Source organism: Mauremys reevesii, linkage group 11, assembly GCF_016161935.1.
Source record: "Mauremys reevesii isolate NIE-2019 linkage group 11, ASM1616193v1, whole genome shotgun sequence".
NCBI classification, from domain to species: domain Eukaryota; kingdom Metazoa; phylum Chordata; order Testudines; family Geoemydidae; genus Mauremys; species Mauremys reevesii.
The window spans coordinates 20,933,021-20,952,801 of record NC_052633.1 but is presented as its reverse complement, the minus strand read 5'-3'; the positions used below and the strand labels follow the sequence as shown (position 1 = coordinate 20,952,801).

The following is a 19,781-nucleotide window of genomic DNA, read 5'->3' as shown; positions in this document are numbered from 1 at the left end:
GCAATGAGCGTGGGACGCGCTTGCTCTCTATTAGCCTAACGAGGCGGGACGGGTTAGGACAGCCACGTTCGCTCTCTAGCAGCGAGTCATGATTTCGGGTGGCGAATTCAGATTGTTGTCATTACGGTATTACCGACCTCCACCAGGCCGGCGCTCCCGGGGGCCGGAGCCGGCAGCCGCGCTCCGTAGGCGGGTTTGCGGGGGCAACCGGGCGGGCTCAGCCCAGCTAAAATGGCAGCGCTTCCAGCGCACGCGGCTCACGGCCCTGGGCGGCTGCGCGCCGCGAGCCCAGCAGGGGGCGCTACCTCGCCCTCCCTCGCCACTCAACGAGTTTGAGTGACGTCCCGGGAAAGCAAACCGTCAACAGCCCCTACCCGGGTAGCTGCGAGTCCCCCCGCCCCTCTCGATGGACTGATCCACTTGCCTAGAGAGGGGCGGTGAGACGGTCGCTGGCCATTGACGGTAAAGCAGGCGGAAGGGGCTCTGGACGCGCTCACTGACGGGGTAGGGGAGCTAAATCCGCCCGTTCGCTGCGACGGAAGGGAAAGTGCCCGTCACCGCGGGGCTGTGTGTGGCTGGGACTCCGCGGCGCCCCTCACGGTAAGTGTAGGTGGGGGAGGGGCTGTGTGCTGTTGGGGTGTGCGTGTCACGAAATGAGTTAGGCAGGTTCCCCCCTCCGGGGTGGGATGGTCTCTCCCAGCGAGTCTGTCAGGGCGAGGCGGGGCCCGCCCTTTCCTCCCTCCCCTTCTCCGCGTTGGTTCCGCTCGCAGCAGGATTTAGCCGCCGCCGCCGCCGCCTGCCGTCGTCTCCGCTTGTAGTGAGGGGCCCCTGGACGTTTTCTCTTTGCCTTAAAGTCGGTGAGGAGCGAGCGGGCCGTGGCGGGGCCTCCCCCGGGCACGGGGCCGGGAGGAGCGGGGCCGTGGCGGGGCCTCCCCCGGGCACGGGGCCGGGAGGAGCGGGGCCTGGGCCGGGAGGGCCGGGGCCGTGGCGGGGCCTCCCCCGGGCACGGGGCCGGGAGGAGCGGGGCCGTGGCGGGGCCTCCTCCGGGTACTGGGCCGGGGCGAGGCCGGGGCCGGGGACTGCAGGGCGCTTCTCTCTCTCTCTCTCTCCCCCCCCCCCCTACCGCGGCGGCCTGGCCCGGCCCTGCCGGGTAACAAAGCCCCGGCCTGTGACGGGGAGGCCGCGGCGCTGAGCGCGGCCCGACTGGAGGAGACACTCTCCCCCCGATCCACCGGCTCCAGAGCGCCAGCAGCGGCCGCCTCCGCCCAGGGAGGCCCGGTGGGTGCTCAGCAGCCCGGCGAGCGGGAGGCGCGCGGGGGCTGGGAGCTCCCCGGTCCCGCGCGGGCGGTGCGGCGTGGAGGCCTGTTCCTCCCCTGGGGGCGGGGGGCCGGGGCAGGGAGCGAGGACGGGCCTCGGGAGGTTACTAGCGCCCTGATGCGTCTTGTCCTGCCCGCCTGGATCCGGGCCTGCGATCCTGCTGTCCGGGGTCGTAACGTGTCGGCCCGGCCTGCGTGGCGCTGAGCGCGGCTCTGCCAGGTCTGAGATCTCGGTCTAATTAAACACTCCTCACCTCTGTACCGCGCTTTTCCTTGCCTGTCACTGTGCTTTACAACGGAGATCAAATTATCCTTACCTTACAAATAGGGAAACTGAGCTAGAGAGAGCATGATTTGCCCAAGGTCATTCACCCTGAGGTTATCCTTTTATGTCTTAATTAGACTAATCTGTCTTTGCCATAACAGCTAATAAGTATTGCATGGCTTTAGTGAAAATGTACCATGATCTGTCTCAGAGTTACTTCAGCAGTGTAGATGTTCTTAGCCAACAGGCAGGCCCAGGAACTAGCAGTGCAGGATTTGCATTTCATATCCCTGACAAGAGTGTGGTTATAGTAAAATAGGGGAGGAATGCAGTCTAAGGCTTCAGCCACTCTCAAATAATACTTTATTTTTAAAGTGTGAACTCCTTCCACGAGGAGATGTGTACAGTAGCTGATACACATGCTTAGAATTAAAGCATGGTGTAGGAATCATCTGCTTCTTAAGGATATCTTGAAGAACTTTTCTTTTTTCACAGGGTGTCTTTTATGAATAATCAAAAGCAGCAGAAGCCAACGCTATCAGGCCAGCGTTTTAAAACTAGAAAAAGAGGTAAATATTAATCCTTTTTGTGTGTAGCTCATGGCCAACTCTGTACAGAAGACCTATCAGCATGTGCTGGGCAAGAGAATGAAGTATGTGTGCCCAGAGGTTCCCTGAACTGTGGGGTGTGCCCCTAAGGGGTTGTGGAGGAACATCTGGGGCCAGTCCCCATGAGGGAGCACCACCAAGCCCCTCCTCACCCCCAGCTCTGCTCTGGTCCCACATCCCCGGTTCCCATACCCAGCCTCGGTGCAGCTCCGCTCCCGGCCCCATGCCAACCCCCAGCCTCAGAGCCAGGCCTGTGTCCAGCTGCAGTTCCACTCCCAGCCTGGGGGGAGGCTGGGAGTGGAACTGCAGCTGGCCACAGGCCTGGCTGCTGGCCTCCACCACAGCCTGTCTGTGGCTCCGCTCTCTCCTCTGCCACTGGCTGTGGCCACTTTTCATCTCTTCTCTCACCTCCCTCCCCCCTTCAGCAGTGGCCCTGCTCCCAGCCCAGGGGGTGAGTGCAGGGGGGTGTGACTCTAAAAAGTGGGGGGACCACTGGTCTAGTCTTTTAAGAACTTGTTTAGGTAGGTGTCTGTAAATAAAGAGCTATAAAGTTAAACAGATGTACATTTTTACCATAAAAATTAGCCTTTCAGTGTAGGCTATTTCATTTTAAATGTGCCTTGCACCATAAAAAACAGCTTAAATTCTGATTATGCTCCTTTCCAAACAATGCCTAATCTAGAACACCTTCAACCAGTGTGAAAGTTTGTCAGTAATAAAGAGCCTAAATTAGGATGTCATTAGATTTATGGGAAAACTCAGGCTTCTTCAAGGGGTGGGAGGGAGCTGATGGGCTCTTCAGTCTGTGAAGGCAACTTTACTTCCTCTTTCTACTCCTAGATTAGTTAATAGGAACAAATATTCTAACTGTTGAGGAAACAATAAAAGTGGAGATATAGGTAAAAGGCTAGAGTGGAATGGTGGTGTAATTGGAGAGTAGTGTGGCTAGTAAGTAGCTAGAAGAAAACTGCCATTCTCTTTTTAAGAGGGAATTGGATGCTGTTATAAATTAAGGGCCTTGGTTTGCTCTAATCTAGGGACTTCTAGAGAAAGTTAGAACCCTCCCCACCTTCAAGAAGGCTAGCTAGCTCACATTTTTCAATTCTCCGATTTCTCATTCTAACAGTAGTGGCTATGAAAGCATCTGATTGGCTTTGATTAATGTATGAATTTACCTGATTTGTCTCAAGTAGAATGAAATAAGGAATTAAATAGTCTGCAATAATAACGAAGAGGTTCATCAAAGTAAAACACACTGAAGATGACACTACGACATCTTAAGAGTGCTATCTTCTACACGCATACTTAGGTTGGCATAGCTGTGTCAGTCAGGTGTGAAATGACTTAACAGCTGGCAAAACAATGGAAGGAAGCATTTGGGAGGACTTGATCAACTTAAGGTCTCCACCACTGTCTCAGTAGGCATCTCCTACCTAGTTGGCAAATGACGTCTCCTTCAAGGACAACCCTGAAAGAATGATTGAGAGAAACTGTATAACCTTCCCTTTCCATTGATTAGGCCCTTTCTTCGCTGCCAAAAAAAAAAGTGGGGTGTTATGTTAAGAGCAATCTATTTTGGTAGTGAAGACAGGCATGCATGACTGATCCCAAATATAAAATGTACAGGTTCTATCTGGAACAGAAAGAGGCTGAAACACGGCTAATGAAATGTGATTCAGAATCACATTCCTTCTAGCACTTCATATTTAAGACAGGTTTTTATCCTAAATCTGTCTGCTCACAAAGTTCTGACACAATTTACTGTTTTTACACTCTTCCGCCACTTTGAAGCAAACCTCAGAGCAGGACAGTTGCATTCAGAATCTCTTCTAGTTAAGAACTGGACTTGAGTCCTTTCATCTGAGCACCATGCAAATAGTTTTCAATACATGGCAACTGGTTTAGCTGAAATGCAAACACTCTTTGATGCTTCTGTTACAAAAGAGTGGTAGGCCTAACTAGTTATAGTGAATAGTTCAGAAAGCATTAATGTGGATTTAACTAAGGCTAAATATTGGTTAGCCTCATTAGTGACTTTGCACTTCTAATTTAAATGAAAAAATGCCCAGACTCATGTTGGATGATATCTGGATTTGAAGTCTTAGCATCTAGGCTGCAGTCCTCCTCTCTGCTTGTGCTTTGCCTAGGTCAGGTGGCTTGGAGAAGTGTAGGGACCTCCCCTCACAGCAGGAACTCAGGCAGGGGCTCCCCCATTGAGTGGGGCTGCAAGCACCCTAGCCCATGACCTACCGCCCATATTGGAGGTACCTGGCCAGAGGGCCAGCTACTCTGCTGTCTCAGGAATGGTCTGGGAGGCAGCGGCTGCTGGGTCTTAGCTCAAACTAGGCAAGGAGGGGCCTGGGACCCAAATGCCTTGGGGCAAGGAGATTGCAGTGGCTTTTTTATATTATAATAGCAAAAATCTGAGCAGTCATGGTAAGGCCATGTCTACGCTACCACTTATATCTGCGAAACTTGTGTCATTCGGAGGTGTGAGAACATGTCGCTCAAGGAGGTAAATTTCACCAGCATAAGTGGTAGTGTCCACAACACTATGTTGGCAGGAGAGCTTTTCCTGCCAACATAGCTACTGCTCCTCATTGGGGGTAGTTTAATTATGTTGCTGGGAAAGCTCCCACCAGTTGGTATAGAGCAACTACACGAGAAATCTTACAGCAGCACAGCTGCATCAGTACAGCTGTGCCACTGAAAGGTCTCTAGTGTAGACATGGCCTTAGTAATCTGAGACTCTTTTATTAAATTTAGTGTAACTGCTCCATGACTCTTAGATGATTTTTTTTTTAAGATAAATCTTCAGCCCTAGCATAATCTGACTCTCACTATCTTGATGAAGAAACAGTAAAATGGGCAAAACTGGTATTGTTGCCGAATTTAGCAGGAAGAAATTACTGTGGGAAAACAGGCAGGGATTAGAATGCAATACGTGTAGCCTTAGTATTGGTGCTTCTTGGCTTAAGTGGAAAAAACATTAGGAGTCAAAATCTTGTAACTTCTAAGTGAACAGCTAACTTGTTCAAGGCTAACCATAGTTGCATATTCTCACCATTCAAAAAATCAATGGTGGCTATTTCTGCAGCTATTGCAGTTGATAGTTGACATGTTTGGGTCAAATGGCTAATGCTAAACTCATATGTATTAAACTAATGGCAAATTCACTGGCTGTTTCAGGCTTCCCTGGTAAACTCAAACATTTCTGAAACTGTTGCCGGTTTAATTACTGAATGAATTCCTGAAGTTGGATGATGCTGATACAGAAGCTGATACAGAAATTGACAGTATTATCTTTAAGTTAAAGTGAGACTAAGCTCCTGCAACTAGTAGGCTTATCAAATACCAATGCTTTCTCTTTTATTGCAGATGAAAAAGAGAGGTTTGACCCTACTCAGTTTCAGGACTGTATTATTCAAGGTCTAACTGAAACTGGCAGTGACTTGGAAGCAGTAGCAAAGTTTCTTGATGCGTCTGGAGCAAAACTTGACTATCGCCGCTATGCAGAGACACTCTTTGACATTCTGGTGGCTGGTGGAATGCTGGGTAAGTGTCTAGCTAAACTTTTAAACATGGCTGCTTTGATAGATCACATTATTCTCTCATTTGGACTCAAATGACACTTGCACGCATGCTTAAATGTAGGTTATTGATCTGCTTTGTCACCCAAGTTTAAAAATGGATGCTATTTATTTGGATTGCTTCAAACCTTTGTGGTACATAAATTAATGCTCTGTCTCAGCATAATCTCTGCTACATTGGATTGAGGGTGGCTGCTTGCACTGCAGCAGAAATGGCTCACTTTTTAAATCGTCTGTCCTTGAACACAGTGAGAATCACTACTCGTATAATAATGTCTTGTCTTACTGTGGTTACCCGCTCAAGGATGGAAGGGCTCTTGTGACAGGTTCAGTCACAGAGACCCCCCCATGGGATTGTCACCTGATGTGCTGAAGTTACCTCTGAACCTGTTTTCCACTGCCAGCTTGGGACTCCAGAACCCTGCCTTATTGAGCCAGACACATTAGTCTGCTGCAGCACAGACCCAGGTCTGGTCCATGCCCCCAATGCTGCAGACTTTAACCAAAACCTGCTCAGCAAGTCACCTATCTCCAGCACCCAGACACCCACTTCCCAATGGGATCCAAACCTCAAATAAATCCATTTTACTCTGTGTAGTGCTTATACAGGGTAAACTCATAAATTGTCCGCCCTCTATAACACTGATCGAGAAATGCCCAGCTGTTTGCTCCCCTAGGTATTAATCACTTACTCTGGGTTTACTAATAAATGTGATTTTTTTATTAAGTAGAAAAAGTAGGATTTAAGTAGCTTTCAAGTAATAACAGACAGAACAAAGTAAGTTACCAAACAAAATAAAACAAAACGTGCAAGTCTAAGCCCAGTACATTTAAGAAACCGAATACAAGTAAATCTCACCCTCAGATGTTCCAATAAGATTCTTTCACAGATTAGACTCCTTCTTAGTCTGGGACCAATATTTTCCCTGGTACAATTCTTGTTGTTTCCAGCTCAGGTGGTAACTAGGAGATTTCTCATGACTGCAGCCCCCTTTGTTCTGTTCCACCCCCTTTTTATGGCTTTGGCATAAGGCAGGAATCTTTTCTCTCTCTGGGTCCCCACCCCTCCTTCTAAATGGAAAAGCGCTGGGTTTAAGATGGATTCCAGTACTAGGTGACATGGTCACATGTCCTGTGAGACCCCAAGCCTCCATTCTTTCCAGTCTGACTCAGATGAACACAGGAAGGCTTCCAGGTAAACAGCCATTTACAACCAATTGTCCTGGTTAATGGGAGCCATCAAGATTCTAAACCACTATTAATGGCCCACAATTTACATAGTTACAATAGGACTTCAGAGTAATACCTCATATTTCTAGCTTCAGATACAAGAATGATGCATTCATACAAATAGGATGAATACACTCAGTTGAATTATAAGCTTTGTAATGATACCTTACAAGAGACCTTTTGCCTAAAGCATATTTCAGTTGCATTATATTCACACTTATAAACATATTTCCATAAAACATATGAGAGCTGACACATTACACTCCATAACTATTGGCTTTCTCTTTTCAATTATTTCTTTTTCCGTTGTTGCTTCCTCTTTTGGCCTTTATTGCTTACTACCTGCCACAGCACCAAAGCTTGGGGCTCATGCTTCAGTTTTAAGTTGTCACTGTTCTGATAGGCTTCCAAACAGGACCTCAGCATCCAGTACTGGCAGACCAGCAGCAACACTTCATAATGCAATGTCAAGTTTCATCTGCTAAATCCATCTCCATTTAATTATGGACGCTGTAGCTGCTATTAGTCCCTCAACAGTAAACTGCACTTCTTGCTTCAAGTGACTTAACAAGGCTTCTGGTATGCTGCATCTAGGTCCCCTGTTCTTGCTACTGTAGACGCGACCTATGGCAGTGGGTTTGGGGAAATACATACAGCAGGATTTGAGAAGAATGTACAAAACAGCAGATAGTTTGACAATTGTTAATTCCTTTGTGTTAGGGATGTTCCCCTCTGTGAGGAGACACTGCCTTAAATGAGTGACCTTGAACTCTTCAAAGCTTAAGTGTTCTTCCATTCTAAATTTTTGTGCATAATTTGGCAAGCTTGTCTTCTATATTATAACTTTAAAAAAGGTGAATCTTCAACAGTGATTATAACTTTCATAAAAAGTAGAGTTTGGATCATGCAGCATGTGCTTACTCACTGTGATAAAGCTTTCAAAGGATTGGTTAACTTTAAATGGCCACTAACAATGGTATTTAAAATAATTAACTTGCATTTCTTTAGAACACTTGTGAAGGGCCTAAAGCACTGTACTAATACTAAACCACAATACTAGTGAGAGGCTTGTAAAGTTGCATATCAGGGAATTAAAGCAAATAGGGTGAGTGACTTGCCTAATGTCTCATAGGCCTTGGCTACACTGGAGAGTTGCAGTGCTGGTAGTGGCTTTACAGCGCTGCAACTTACTCCCCGTCCACACTGGCAAGGCACATACAGCGCTGTATCTCCCTGGCTACAGCGCTGGCTGTACTCCACCTCGGCCTGGGGAATAACGACTGCAACGCTGGAGTGCCAGTGTAAACAGTGATTAATCTTACTACGCTGTAACTGACCGCCGGAATTTTCCCATAGTGCTTTTAACTAAAGAACTCTTTGTTTTGTTATGATGCCTCTCTTTGTTTTGTTGTGAACTCGAAAAACAAACACAACTACTGTTTGCTGTGAATGAGGCAGGCAGGGGGATGAATGTCCACAGCTAGTGTTTGCTTGAGGAGAGAAACAGCACGGCGGGGGTGGGAGGGAGGGGAAGGGAGTCCCTCAGAGCAGCTGCTTATCTGGTCTGAAGGCTATTTGCATTTAAGAGTGAATGAGGGGTGGGGGAAGTAGTCGGAATTTGCAAGGCAGGGAGCTGACACAGTGTCTGCTCCAAAAATCCCTCTCCCTCACGCTCCCTGTCACACTCCACCCCACCCCCCCTCTTTTGAAAAGCACGTTGCAGCCACTTGAATGCTGGGATAGCTGCCCATAATGCACCACTCCCAACACCACTGCAAATGTGGCCACACTGCAGCGCTTTCTCTACACAGCTGTACGAAGACAGCTTTAACTCCCAGTGCTGTACAGCTGCAAGTGTAGCCAAACCCATAGTATATTGGTGACTGAGTCAATAGAACCAAAGGGTCCTGATTTATCCAACAGACTACTTCACTGTGGAAAGCACTACTTATAGCAGTATCCACTATGTGCTAAGCACTCTCCAGATAAGAATGAATTGTTGTTGCCTCAAGAAGCCCATAACCTCTGGATAGACACCTACAGATGTTTACTACTACTCAGGTGGATTTGATGCATGTGTAAGTGAATCTTCAGGAGACTTTAATATGAGAAGTAAGAGTTTTGTAAATTATCTCAAAGGCCATACCATGTATAGAAGGCAATGTGGAAGAAAAAGCTTGACAAATGGGCATTTATCAAGGTTCCCACTTTTAAAACTGGGAAGAGGGAAGAAGATACGAGTTTGGATAAGTAAGGAAGGGAAAAATTATATAGGACTTGAATTACAATGCATGATGCCTGAATTTGATGTGACAAATGGGGAAACAAGTGGAGTAACATAATCAAAATGAAGGGCATGGAAGAGGACTCTTGCTCCTGTGTTTTGTGTAGGTTGGAAGAGGGTAGTGTGTGCTCTATGGATTCCAGAGAGGAGGATGTTGCAGTATTTGAGACCAGAGAAGGCCCTAAATGAGAAATTTAGTGACTGGGTATGAAAAGATGTACGAGTCTTGAAAACTCTAAGCAGAAAGAAGTAGCAGGATTTGAGTGTGCAGGGCAGGGAGATGTCAGAAATCACTTCCACTCAGGCCTACACTCTGGTAGGGAGGATGGCAGTTTTAATAGTGAGTGTAGAGGTTTTGGGATGGAAGATAAGAGTATCCTGTCCATTCAAATAGGATGTGTTTCTGAAGTCTTGCTCTTATCAGATTACCATCTTTTGGGAAATCTCCATCCATATCTGAGGACTCTATGGATTATGAAACAGGTATTCTAAAGTGTCTTTGATTTCTTTTAATAAAGAATTACATTACTGTTTCCTTTGTAGTATCTGCAAACATTAGAAAAACGTTAACTTGTGCTCCCACTGCTGGCTCTGCCAAAGAATAAGAGCTTTCTACCCACATGGAGTGGTACCATTTTAAATTCTTGGATGTTGTGTGTATTATAACACCTGACTTAACTCTTGAATTAAATATTCTAATACCTGATTAGCACCTTCCATATCTGAACTCAAGTGATGGCTTCTCTTTGCTTTTTCATTCTAGAAATGTCACAAAAATCAAATCCCTAACACACACCAGTGTGATGATCAAAGTTTCTACTGTAGATCAGGCCTCAGTTGCCTTAAATCAGTGGGTCTCAAACTTTTTTACTGGTGACCCCTTTTACATCACAAGCCTCTGAGTGCGACACCCCCCTCCACCCCAATAAATTAAACACACTTTTTAATATATTTAACACCATTATAAATGCTGGAGGCAAGCAGGGTTTAGGGTGGAGGTTGACAGATCACAAACCCCCATGTAATGATCCTTTGAGGGGTCCCAACCCCCAGTTTGAGAACCCTGTCCTTAAAGTAACAGGACTTTGTGTTGCCTTTAACCAGAAGTCCTGCTGTATAATAAATGAATTAGCAGACTAGTCTTGATGTTGCATCTTACAAAGACTCAGTTCTAAATCAAAACTGACTTGAGCCCCACTTGATCTGTCCTTGAGTACTTTTGACTGGCCTCTAATAAATTTGGTGTGAAGATTTAGGGTGGGACTCCTCAAAATTGCTCACAGTTGGCCTAACTCCCTGCCCTGGAATCAGCAGTGAGACATCTAGAAGTAGTTGAACCAATGCTCATGCTTTTGAAAATCCAATCTTAAATGTTACACGTGACTCATGTATTAAAGTGGATATTTTTGGAGCCATGGTTGCTGTTTTGCTTAGCACATTGTTAGAAATTTTCTTTGACTTTAGTGTTGGAAGGTTCTTTTAAAGCCTAACCTCAAACTGCGATGCTTTAATTTTTGAGCCGTTCAAAACTTAGTATGGACATGCAACTCTATAACAGTTAGGTTTTGCTTCCAGGGCTGGGTCACTCAGTTTAAAAAATAAATAAATTAAAAATAACTTAACTGTGTGTGAAGTGACTTTAGTAGATACGATATTTAGGATTAAATCAATGTAATGTCTCTTGTATCTGCAGTTGGAAGGAAAACTTTCATGATCTGTTGGGGTTTTTTTAAGACAAAACTAATGTATTATGGCTCATAATACCAAGTGTGTAAAGCTCTTCTGTTGTACAGAATATTAAATCTGAGCATTATCAGTCTATTTGATACATCCTGACTTAAGTTTCAATGCAACAATAGTAGATGACTAAATAAAATTATCTGGAGGCCTATATTTAGTGGTATAGTCACCACTGATCTTCAGTAAAGGACAGCTGTAAGATTCAGCATCGTACGACACTAAATGTAAAGCAGATCAAAAAGTCACATTTTACTGACTCTTTGCATACTATAAGCAATAGTGTAATCCTTTGCTGATCAAAAAAAATATTTAAATATGAAATACCAGTTTTAATTTCTAATGAAGTGTTAACACTAAAACTTCTTCTAGCCCCAGGTGGTACTCTGGCAGATGACCTGATGCGTACAGATGTCTGTGTATTTGCAGCACAAGAAGATCTAGAAACCATGCAAGCATTTGCTCAGGTTAGTCCTGAGTGTGTACAGTTGAACTTCACTGACTCTCACCTTGTGTGCACAATGGTTGATAACTAGCTGTCATGTTTAGCATTGCTGTGGAATAATGGTCTACAAAAACTGGTCTTGGTGTTCAAATAAACTATAACTTTTTATATTTTTTTGGAAGCCTCCCAGCAAATGGCCTTAGACATGCAGCATTTAAAAAAAAAAACACTCATTATGTTAAACTCTGCAGTGTGGCAAACTATCATTGGTACAAAAATGCCAGACTTGACATGTTGAACCAAATGTTCAACAAAGCTGGTTTGAAACTTATTACTTTTTGCCTTGATTAGAGTCCAAATGTAATGTACTAATTTTCTGTCTTCTAGGTTTTTAACAAGCTAATCAGGCGTTACAAATACCTGGAAAAAGGCTTTGAAGATGAAGTCAAAAAGGTATTTAACAGGCTTCAGATAACAGCAAAAAACCCTGTGGCTAAGCTTCAAGACAGCCATGCACTCTAAAAGGAAGAGTTCTGTGATTAAATCTTCACTTACTAGAATAAATGTCCTTGTATCTTAATGTGGCATTTGATTATATAAATGACAACTAATTTAGTGTGGAATTAAATTTCAGTCAGGGTAACATTCTACTTATGGAGTGATCTTGTATTTCTGCCCATCATAAGCTACTATGATCGCCAGCAGCAAGTTTCTGTATCTTAACCTTTGGTTCAGGGAGGCACTGGTTACACCAGCTGATAATACTTAAAAGCTTTGTGTATTCATTTTGGAAGGATTACCGTTCTTTCTATTGCAGCTGCTGCTGTTCCTAAAAGGTTTTTCAGAGTCTGAGCGGAACAAACTGGCCATGTTGACAGGTATTCTTTTGGCCAATGGGACACTTAATGCATCAATTCTCAACAGCCTGTATAATGAGAACTTGGTTAAAGAAGGTAACTACTAGTATTAAACAATTCCGTTGGATGGTGAGGGGTGGTGGGAGCAGGGACCAAGAGGCATTAGTGACAGATTTAACCAAAGCTAAAATTTGACATAGATGTGAACTGTGGCAGCCACATACTCTGCTGCATAACAGCGAGTCTTATCCAGTGACACAATCTGTTGGCCTAACTAGTTCTGAAGCAAAATTTAACTAGCAGTCTTCTACCTCTCTTCCACCCCATGCACATGCACACCTGTGAGGGTTTGTCATAGTTTGGGTAGCTAATATACTATGGAATTGAAGACACCACAGGATGGGGAGAACCATTAACATTGCAAGCAAGTTCCTCTTCCTTTCATATTGAACTATTAACAGTACCTTTCTAACTCCTGTTGTGCAGGTGTTTCTGCAGCTTTTGCAGTAAAGCTGTTCAAATCATGGATAAATGAGAAAGATATTAATGCAGTGGCTGCTAGCCTTCGTAAAGTCAACATGGACAACAGACTGATGGTGAGTATTCAAATGGATGACCTGAACACTGTTATCTGTCATTGCTCTTGCAGATACCTGTCCACTTGGCCTATCTGAATTACTAAAACTTGTATGTAGTGTTGTAGTTGTGTTGGTCCCAGGAGATTAGACACAAGGTGGCTGTGGTAACCTTTTATTGGACAGACTTCTGTAGGTGAGAGAGATCAGCTTACTTGGAGCTCTTCAGGTCACCCGAAGAGCTCTGTCTAAGGCTGAAAGCTTGTCTCACCAGCAGAAGTTCGTCCAATTAAAAATATTACCTCATCCACTTTGTCTCTAAAGCAAACTTGGCAACCCTTGGACTTTAAATGTGTCCCAATATAAAATGCAGGCACTAATAACTTCTGTGCATAGGAGTCAATGTAAATGTTGGGTTTTTTTTTAGGAACTCTTTCCAGCCAACAAACAAAGCCTTGAACACTTCACAAAGTATTTCACTGATGCAGGACTAAAAGAACTTTCAGAATATGTTCGGAACCAACAAACCATAGGAGCTCGTAAAGAGCTGCAGAAAGAACTTCAAGAGCAGATGTCACGTGGAGATCCATTTAAGGATGTAAGTATACATATATTTAAACAAGATACAAAAAAAAGAACTTGTCACAAAGCTGCTTGACATTTTTGTTTAGTTTATTCCACATAGAATTAACCCACCATTACTTGGATCTTTGCTTCCTGGAATCTTAGAACTGTGATTCTTATTAATAGAGTGAAGGGAAAGGAGTCAATTTACAGAACTGATTACTGGACTGTATCTAGTACCTGAGTGAGAAACTTGGCTGCTGTTGGAGGACTAAACCTGTAATGCATCTGTATGTCTTACCCGACCTATCCTCTCTAGAGGACAGAACTCCTGGGCACTCTGAATTTAGAATGGTGGCAGCAGTAATCATTAGCTGAAGGTGACTGTTTGGGTGTCATTACTTAAATATTAAGCTGCTAAATTCAAATAGAAAGTCTTGGGCTGTGTTCTCACTCTTCTCACCAGCTCAAGAAACTAATATTCTTGGTCTCCAATGTTTACTGGCCACTTGCATTTAATCTTCTAAACTAATGGTGCAGCACCTGGCATTTGCATTGTAAAATGTAGAACTCATCCCTGCTTCTTGACCTATGACTGGAACTGCTGTTATCTAAGGCAATTCAGAACTTTGAAAGGGTCTTTGGAAGTGAAATATAAGTATTCTGATTATAAGCCACAAAGGAAGCTGTTTAATCAGTAGCTTTCATACTAACATTAACTCACTGACTCTGCAGATAATCTTGTATGTCAAGGAAGAGATGAAGAAAAACAACATCTCAGAACAGACTGTGATAGGCATAGTCTGGTCTAGTGTAATGAGCACTGTGGAATGGAACAAAAAAGAGGAGCTGGTAGCAGAACAAGCCATCAAGCACCTGAAGGTATTTGCTGTAGCTCTGATACAAGAACTCCGAATAACTGAACTTACTATAAAGACACTTAATGGGCTGGCCCAGTCCTTTTTTCCTCTCCCTGACCTAATTATACCCTAAAACTCCTAGAGTTAAACACAAGTGAGAATATACTACACCCTTTTCCAAGTAGAACTGCATCCACACTAAGGGAGTGAGTGTACTATTGGTGTAGTTAAAGTAGTTCAGCTTTCTAGAGTAGACCAGACCTAACTCTGTACATCACCTAGCAAAATGGGGACTCAATCTTGCTTGAGGACTCCAGATGCTTGAGAAATACGAATGAGATGCTACTCAATGATGGAGGAAAAGATGGTTCCTGCAGGTAACTAGTGTGTACTAAAACACCAGTGTGGATTTCAGCCACCATTCTTAAATATGCAGCACTTGATTATTGGACTCAAAAGGATTAGACTATCATCCAGTAAATCTTGATAAGTGCCCACTTCACCATTCACCTCAAACTGAAATGTTTCCGTCAGTAGCAATCTACATTTAGAGGCGAAAAGTTTGAGGTCTTAGTCTGATTTAAGATTTACTTTGTATATTTTAACATGATGTTGATAATGTGTGCCTTACTGGTTTAATTTTTTTATTTGTCATTAAGTAATTCTGACCCCCATACTTACCCATAACCTGAATTTATATTGACAAAAACAGCTTACAAGTCAGTACCTGTTGAAATTACATTTTAAAAAATTGAATTCTGCCAAGCCAGTAGATGGATTGCCCCTTAATCAGGTGGTGATAAACGAAGTATAACTAACTAGTTTCTTGTGTAAATAGCAACTTCTGCCAGAAAATTCAAAACTGTGTAAATGGCAAAAATATCAAATTTCAGTGTTTGCAGGGAATTAATTTTACAGTTAAACTTAGATGATCTCAAGGATGGAATGAATCCTTGAAATTAAGTAATGTTACTTGTAAAATTCTTTGTCCTTGAAATTGACTAAGGTAACTGTCTAATGCACCCAAAACCAGACATTTTTCTCTGAGGGGACCTAGTTAAAATCCCATTTTGGAGGTATTTTCACAATTTCTATGCCCTCTGAAATAATGACTTACACGGGGCTGGAAGTGTTTATCTAATGTCTTGTACTCTTTCCAGCAATACAGCCCTCTGCTTGCTGCCTTTACTACCCAAGGTCAATCTGAGCTGACTCTGTTACTGAAGATTCAGGAGTACTGTTATGACAACATTCACTTCATGAAAGCCTTCCAGAAAATAGTGGTGCTCTTTTATAAAGGTAACTAAAGCTTTAAGGCTGCAGCATATAACTGTTTGCAAAGACTTCCAGCTCTTAACTCAGAGCTCTGAAAAGCTAATTTCTGACCTCTGGCAAATGAAATTGTCAGGATTCTCTGCAGTCAATTAATTGGTAGCTGAAATTCTAGTGCTTGCATGCCCATCTGTACAAATCACCATACCTTTGTCAGTTGAGGTAAATTGTTAAACCGCAGTGATGAGCAAGGGCCTCTATCTCTAATGTAGTTAGCGAGGGGAGTTTTAATGTCAACTATTTTCTGGCTGGCATCTAGTAGCCATGGTGCACTTTTGCCCAATCAGATCAGTCTCACTTCTATACAAAGATAACTTAAGGTTTTCCACCTATTAATAGCAAAAACATATATTGGTGTATGGGGAAAAGAAACTTGGGCCAGTTTTCTGGCAAATGCTGTACAGGTTAGCCAGACAGAACCTCTTCTGGTTTCTGTACTGCTTAAAGCTTCACCATCTGTCTCTTTCCATAAGTATGCTCACTCTGCACTGACAAAATGGTTTTCTGCTTCATCTTTGCCATATGGCTGCATGATGGCACTCCAGGGACAGGGCTGTTATAGATCTTTCTTACCCACTTCACAAACCAGTAACATATGGAGGACAAACTGTCTACTTTCTGGGATTAGATAAACATAGGTAGGATATGGAGTCAGTTCCTTTTGTGGGAACTTAACTATTTCCTGACTTTAAAGCAGTCACCCCTGAGACTAAACTTAAAGATGCAATTTTCCCTAAATATAAATCTTGAAACTTGGTTTCCAATATAGCCTCAAGTTGTTACCATGACATACAAGAGCAACTGACTAGTCACATGACTGTCAAATAGACTTCACTCACCTCCTACTGCATCTCTTTCAGGGAAAAGGAACTTTATTTCCTCTGTCACCTTTAATGTTAACAAATGGTGACTTGATGTATACCATAGACATGCCTGTCAAACTCCACAAATGTGTATTCCATTTAAACAATCTTGTTCCTAGTAATATGTGGAATATGGGGAGCCTTAAGGGAATGAATATCTTGGGGAGTGGGGGAAGAAGAGTGAAGGGTGACTGTGTGACATGGCTGCCAACCAAGGGTGGCTGGGAGAACCTAGTAAGCTAGCCCTCAAAGCAGTATGTTGGTACAGACTACTTCCATAGTAACCCTGCCTTGGCATGTCTTAAAACAGCTGAAGTTCTGAGTGAAGAACCCATCCTGAAATGGTATAAAGATGCACACCTTGCAAAAGGAAAGAGCGTTTTTCTGGAACAAATGAAAAAGTTTGTGGAATGGCTTAAGAATGCTGAAGAAGGTAACTAAACAATTACTGTGAAACTTTAGTTTGAAGTTAAACAAGAAGAATGGGTTTTGTAGTTAAGGAACGCTAAAATCCCTGGTATAGATAGTGGTGCAGACAAGAGGAGATGGGCTGTGAAGTCGCCCTGTGTAGCCTCTCTATGCCTCCTGCCAGCATAATTAAACCATCCCCAATGAGTAGCAGTGGCTCTATTGTTGGGAGACTATCTCCTGCTGACATAGTGCTGTTCTGACCAGTGCTTTTGTCGGTGAAACTTACGTTGGTCAGGGAGGGGTTCTCACTCCCCTGACAAAAGTGCTAGTGTAGTGTAGACAAAGCCTGATACTAAATTCTGAAATTGTGGGGTAGAAATTCCTTCATGACAGGCTTTTAACAAAGAGTGGATATAAGGGAATATTTCATTAAGCTTTGTTCTTCCTGATTGCTTTCCAACTTGGATCTTGGCAACAGAATCTAACCCCAACCCTGTGTAAAACTTACACAACATGGTGGCTGTTTTGAAACTCTGCTAGCTGCCATTTAAAAGCTCAGATAAAATAAATTAAAACAGCCTAGTTAGTAAACAGAGGCTGCCTTGGTAGGCCAATGAGACTAGGCTCAAGACTCATCTATTGTGGGCTGATCTAGATCAGTGGTTCCCAAATGGGTTTATGAACCCCTGGGGTTCACCAAATGTTACAGGGGATTCTTGGGGGGGAAAATTTCCTAATGGCGGACAGAGCTCTCCATAGGGACCCTGGGCAGCATGGGGCCTTCCAAGAGCTAAGCAATCAAAGCAAGTTTATTTATCACACTGAGATTTGACTCATAAGAAATGGAAAGGGTGGTGGATATTTTTTGCTGTTTATTAAAATGAAATAGGCTGCTAGTGTTTATAATAATTTAAAAACAAGTTTAAGCTTTGTTGTAATGTGCATTGTTGCTCAAGACCTGAAAGTGTGTACGAGGAACTCTTTGAGTTGGCTTCTTAAATACCTTCATGCTGTTTAACATATGATCTTCTTGATGAAACATAGGAGTCAGAGGTGCCATATGGGGGGCAATGAGGGTCATGTGCTGCCCCTGCATTGGCACACTAGTCCCTCCCCTTTTTTGTGTGGCCCCTGCAGGCCCCCCCACTTTTCTGGTGGTGCCCCTGCAGGCCCTAGGGTGTGCAGGGGCTTTGCCCCCCCACCTTTTTTTTCTTTCTCTACTGGCACCTCTGATATAAGACAAGGCTCCTAACAGCTTAATCAAAAGTGATATATTGGAAGAGTTCCATTTTCATACTGTAATAAAAATACAGTGATAACTAATAGTGTGTCATAAAGTCAAATTTTATATTTCCAAGATCACTGCTTTTATAATTTGTTGAGGTAAGGGAGAAAATCCCTGGAAACCCTCATTTTTAGGAGGGGGTTCATGAGTTGTTAAAGTTTTGGGAACCACTGCTCTAGATGAAAGTCAGGTCTGTTTAATGCTAACTCCTTCTACTGCATTTAAATTCAATTCTGGAGGGGAGGGATAGCTCAGTGGTTTGAGCATTGGCCTGCTAAACCCAGGGTTATGAGTCCAATCCTTGAGGGGTCCATTTAGGGAACTGGGGTAAAAAATCTATCTGGGGATTGGTCCTGCTTTGAGCAGGGGGTTGGACTAGATGACCTCCTGAGGTCTATTCTATGATTTGTGTAGAATCTTTAATTCATACATAAATGACTAGAGCAGTAGTCCTCCCAAAAGTACTGTTGACATGCTAAAGTTTACTATAGTATCACATAGCTTTTTAAAGTAAATTTTGAATCTGTGGAGTTGAAGTGCAAAATAGTGTGTTTTAGGCTGAGTTGGCAGTGTCCAGCTGTGTTCTTACAAGTTTATTTTGGAAGGACTTATAACAATGTTAACTTATGTTGCACAGTCCCATCTCCTAATTAAATTCTTTTTCTTTTCAGAGTCTGAGTCAGAAACTGAAGAAGGTGACTGACATGTGAAACTGTCCTCAGTAAAGCAAACAGGAGCTGTAGATAAATGTCAGTCTTGTGTGTCCTTTTTGGTTCTTGCATCCTACCTCCCTGTATCAAGCATGATACAAGGGCTCTCATGGCAAATTTATTTTAACTGTTTTCTATAGTTATTGAAGATACTGGTTTTAGTTTTTAAAACCATGTTTTAAGTAGCTTACAGGAGCTGTAGATTTGACTCTAACATTGCATTAGTCCTTTCAGTTATATTCTACCTCCTGTATTTTCTACTGTAATGTAACTTAAGGCCTTCCACAAAAATCATTTTATCTTGGGTTTTCTATATAAACACTTACAAGCAGTCATGATTTGGTAAATGAGATTTATTATGGAAACTCTATTTGCAGATTAAACCATACAAGTATCTCAACCCAAAAAGCCATGGGAGGGGGGTGTGATTTGGCATGAAACTTGAGATTCTGCTAACTCTATGGGAAGTCTCATCCATGAAACTAGCTTATCCATGCAGGTCTTTATTTCACAAGCACTGACTTACACAGGTATGTTTAGAGTATTACTTTAAGAATACATAAGTCTAGCCAATACATGGGGGGGTTGCCAAAAAAGTCTAAGAACTTAAATTTATTTCTGCACAACTTCTAAATCCCTGGTTTTGCCATTTTGAGTGACCCTGGCTGGCAAGATTCTGTAGTAAAACTTTTCTCTTGCCAAGCAAAGCAAGCAGGCATTCTGAGCCTACTGGCTGGTCACATGCCTGTTTTATGTGTGTTTCTTAAGACTATTAAACTTGTCCTTGAAAGTTTTTTAATGCCATGTATTCTTGGTTATGGATCAATGGACTAGAAATTGTGTGCCAAT

At 43.2% G+C, this 19,781-nt stretch overlaps 1 protein-coding gene across 6 annotated transcripts; it reads left to right on the top strand.

Annotated features, from left to right (window-relative positions):
- Positions 1-393: 393 nt before the first annotated feature.
- On the top strand, positions 394-19,740 carry BZW1 (basic leucine zipper and W2 domains 1). 6 transcript variants are annotated; one of them, XM_039495782.1, is made up of 12 exons: positions 394-600; positions 2,077-2,150; positions 5,568-5,744; positions 11,403-11,497; positions 11,863-11,928; positions 12,293-12,428; positions 12,819-12,928; positions 13,335-13,505; positions 14,207-14,353; positions 15,492-15,630; positions 16,837-16,959; positions 18,894-19,740. In XM_039495782.1, the coding sequence occupies exons 2-12, from the start codon at positions 2,087-2,089 to the stop codon at positions 18,923-18,925; spliced, it is 1,260 nt and encodes a 419-aa protein (XP_039351716.1). In that variant the 5' UTR covers positions 394-600; positions 2,077-2,086; the 3' UTR covers positions 18,926-19,740. The 6 variants fall into 6 exon arrangements, with proteins under 6 accessions (XP_039351716.1, XP_039351713.1, XP_039351717.1 ...); XM_039495779.1 differs by lacking the exon at positions 394-600 and adding an exon at positions 705-857; XM_039495783.1 differs by lacking the exon at positions 394-600 and adding an exon at positions 731-853.
- Positions 19,741-19,781: the final 41 nt, after the last annotated feature.

What these genes read in the sequence shown, in the direction of transcription:
- BZW1 (XM_039495782.1), top strand. Translation starts at nt 2,087, where the DNA reads ATGAATAATCAAAAGCAGCAGAAGCCAACGCTATCAGGCCAGCGTTTT. An exon ending in TTGAAGATGAAGTCAAAAAG is followed by an intron (nt 11,929 to 12,292) that starts GTATTTAACAGG and finishes TTTCTATTGCAG; the next exon opens with CTGCTGCTGTTCCTAAAAGG. An exon ending in ACATGGACAACAGACTGATG is followed by an intron (nt 12,929 to 13,334) that starts GTGAGTATTCAA and finishes GTTTTTTTTTAG; the next exon opens with GAACTCTTTCCAGCCAACAA.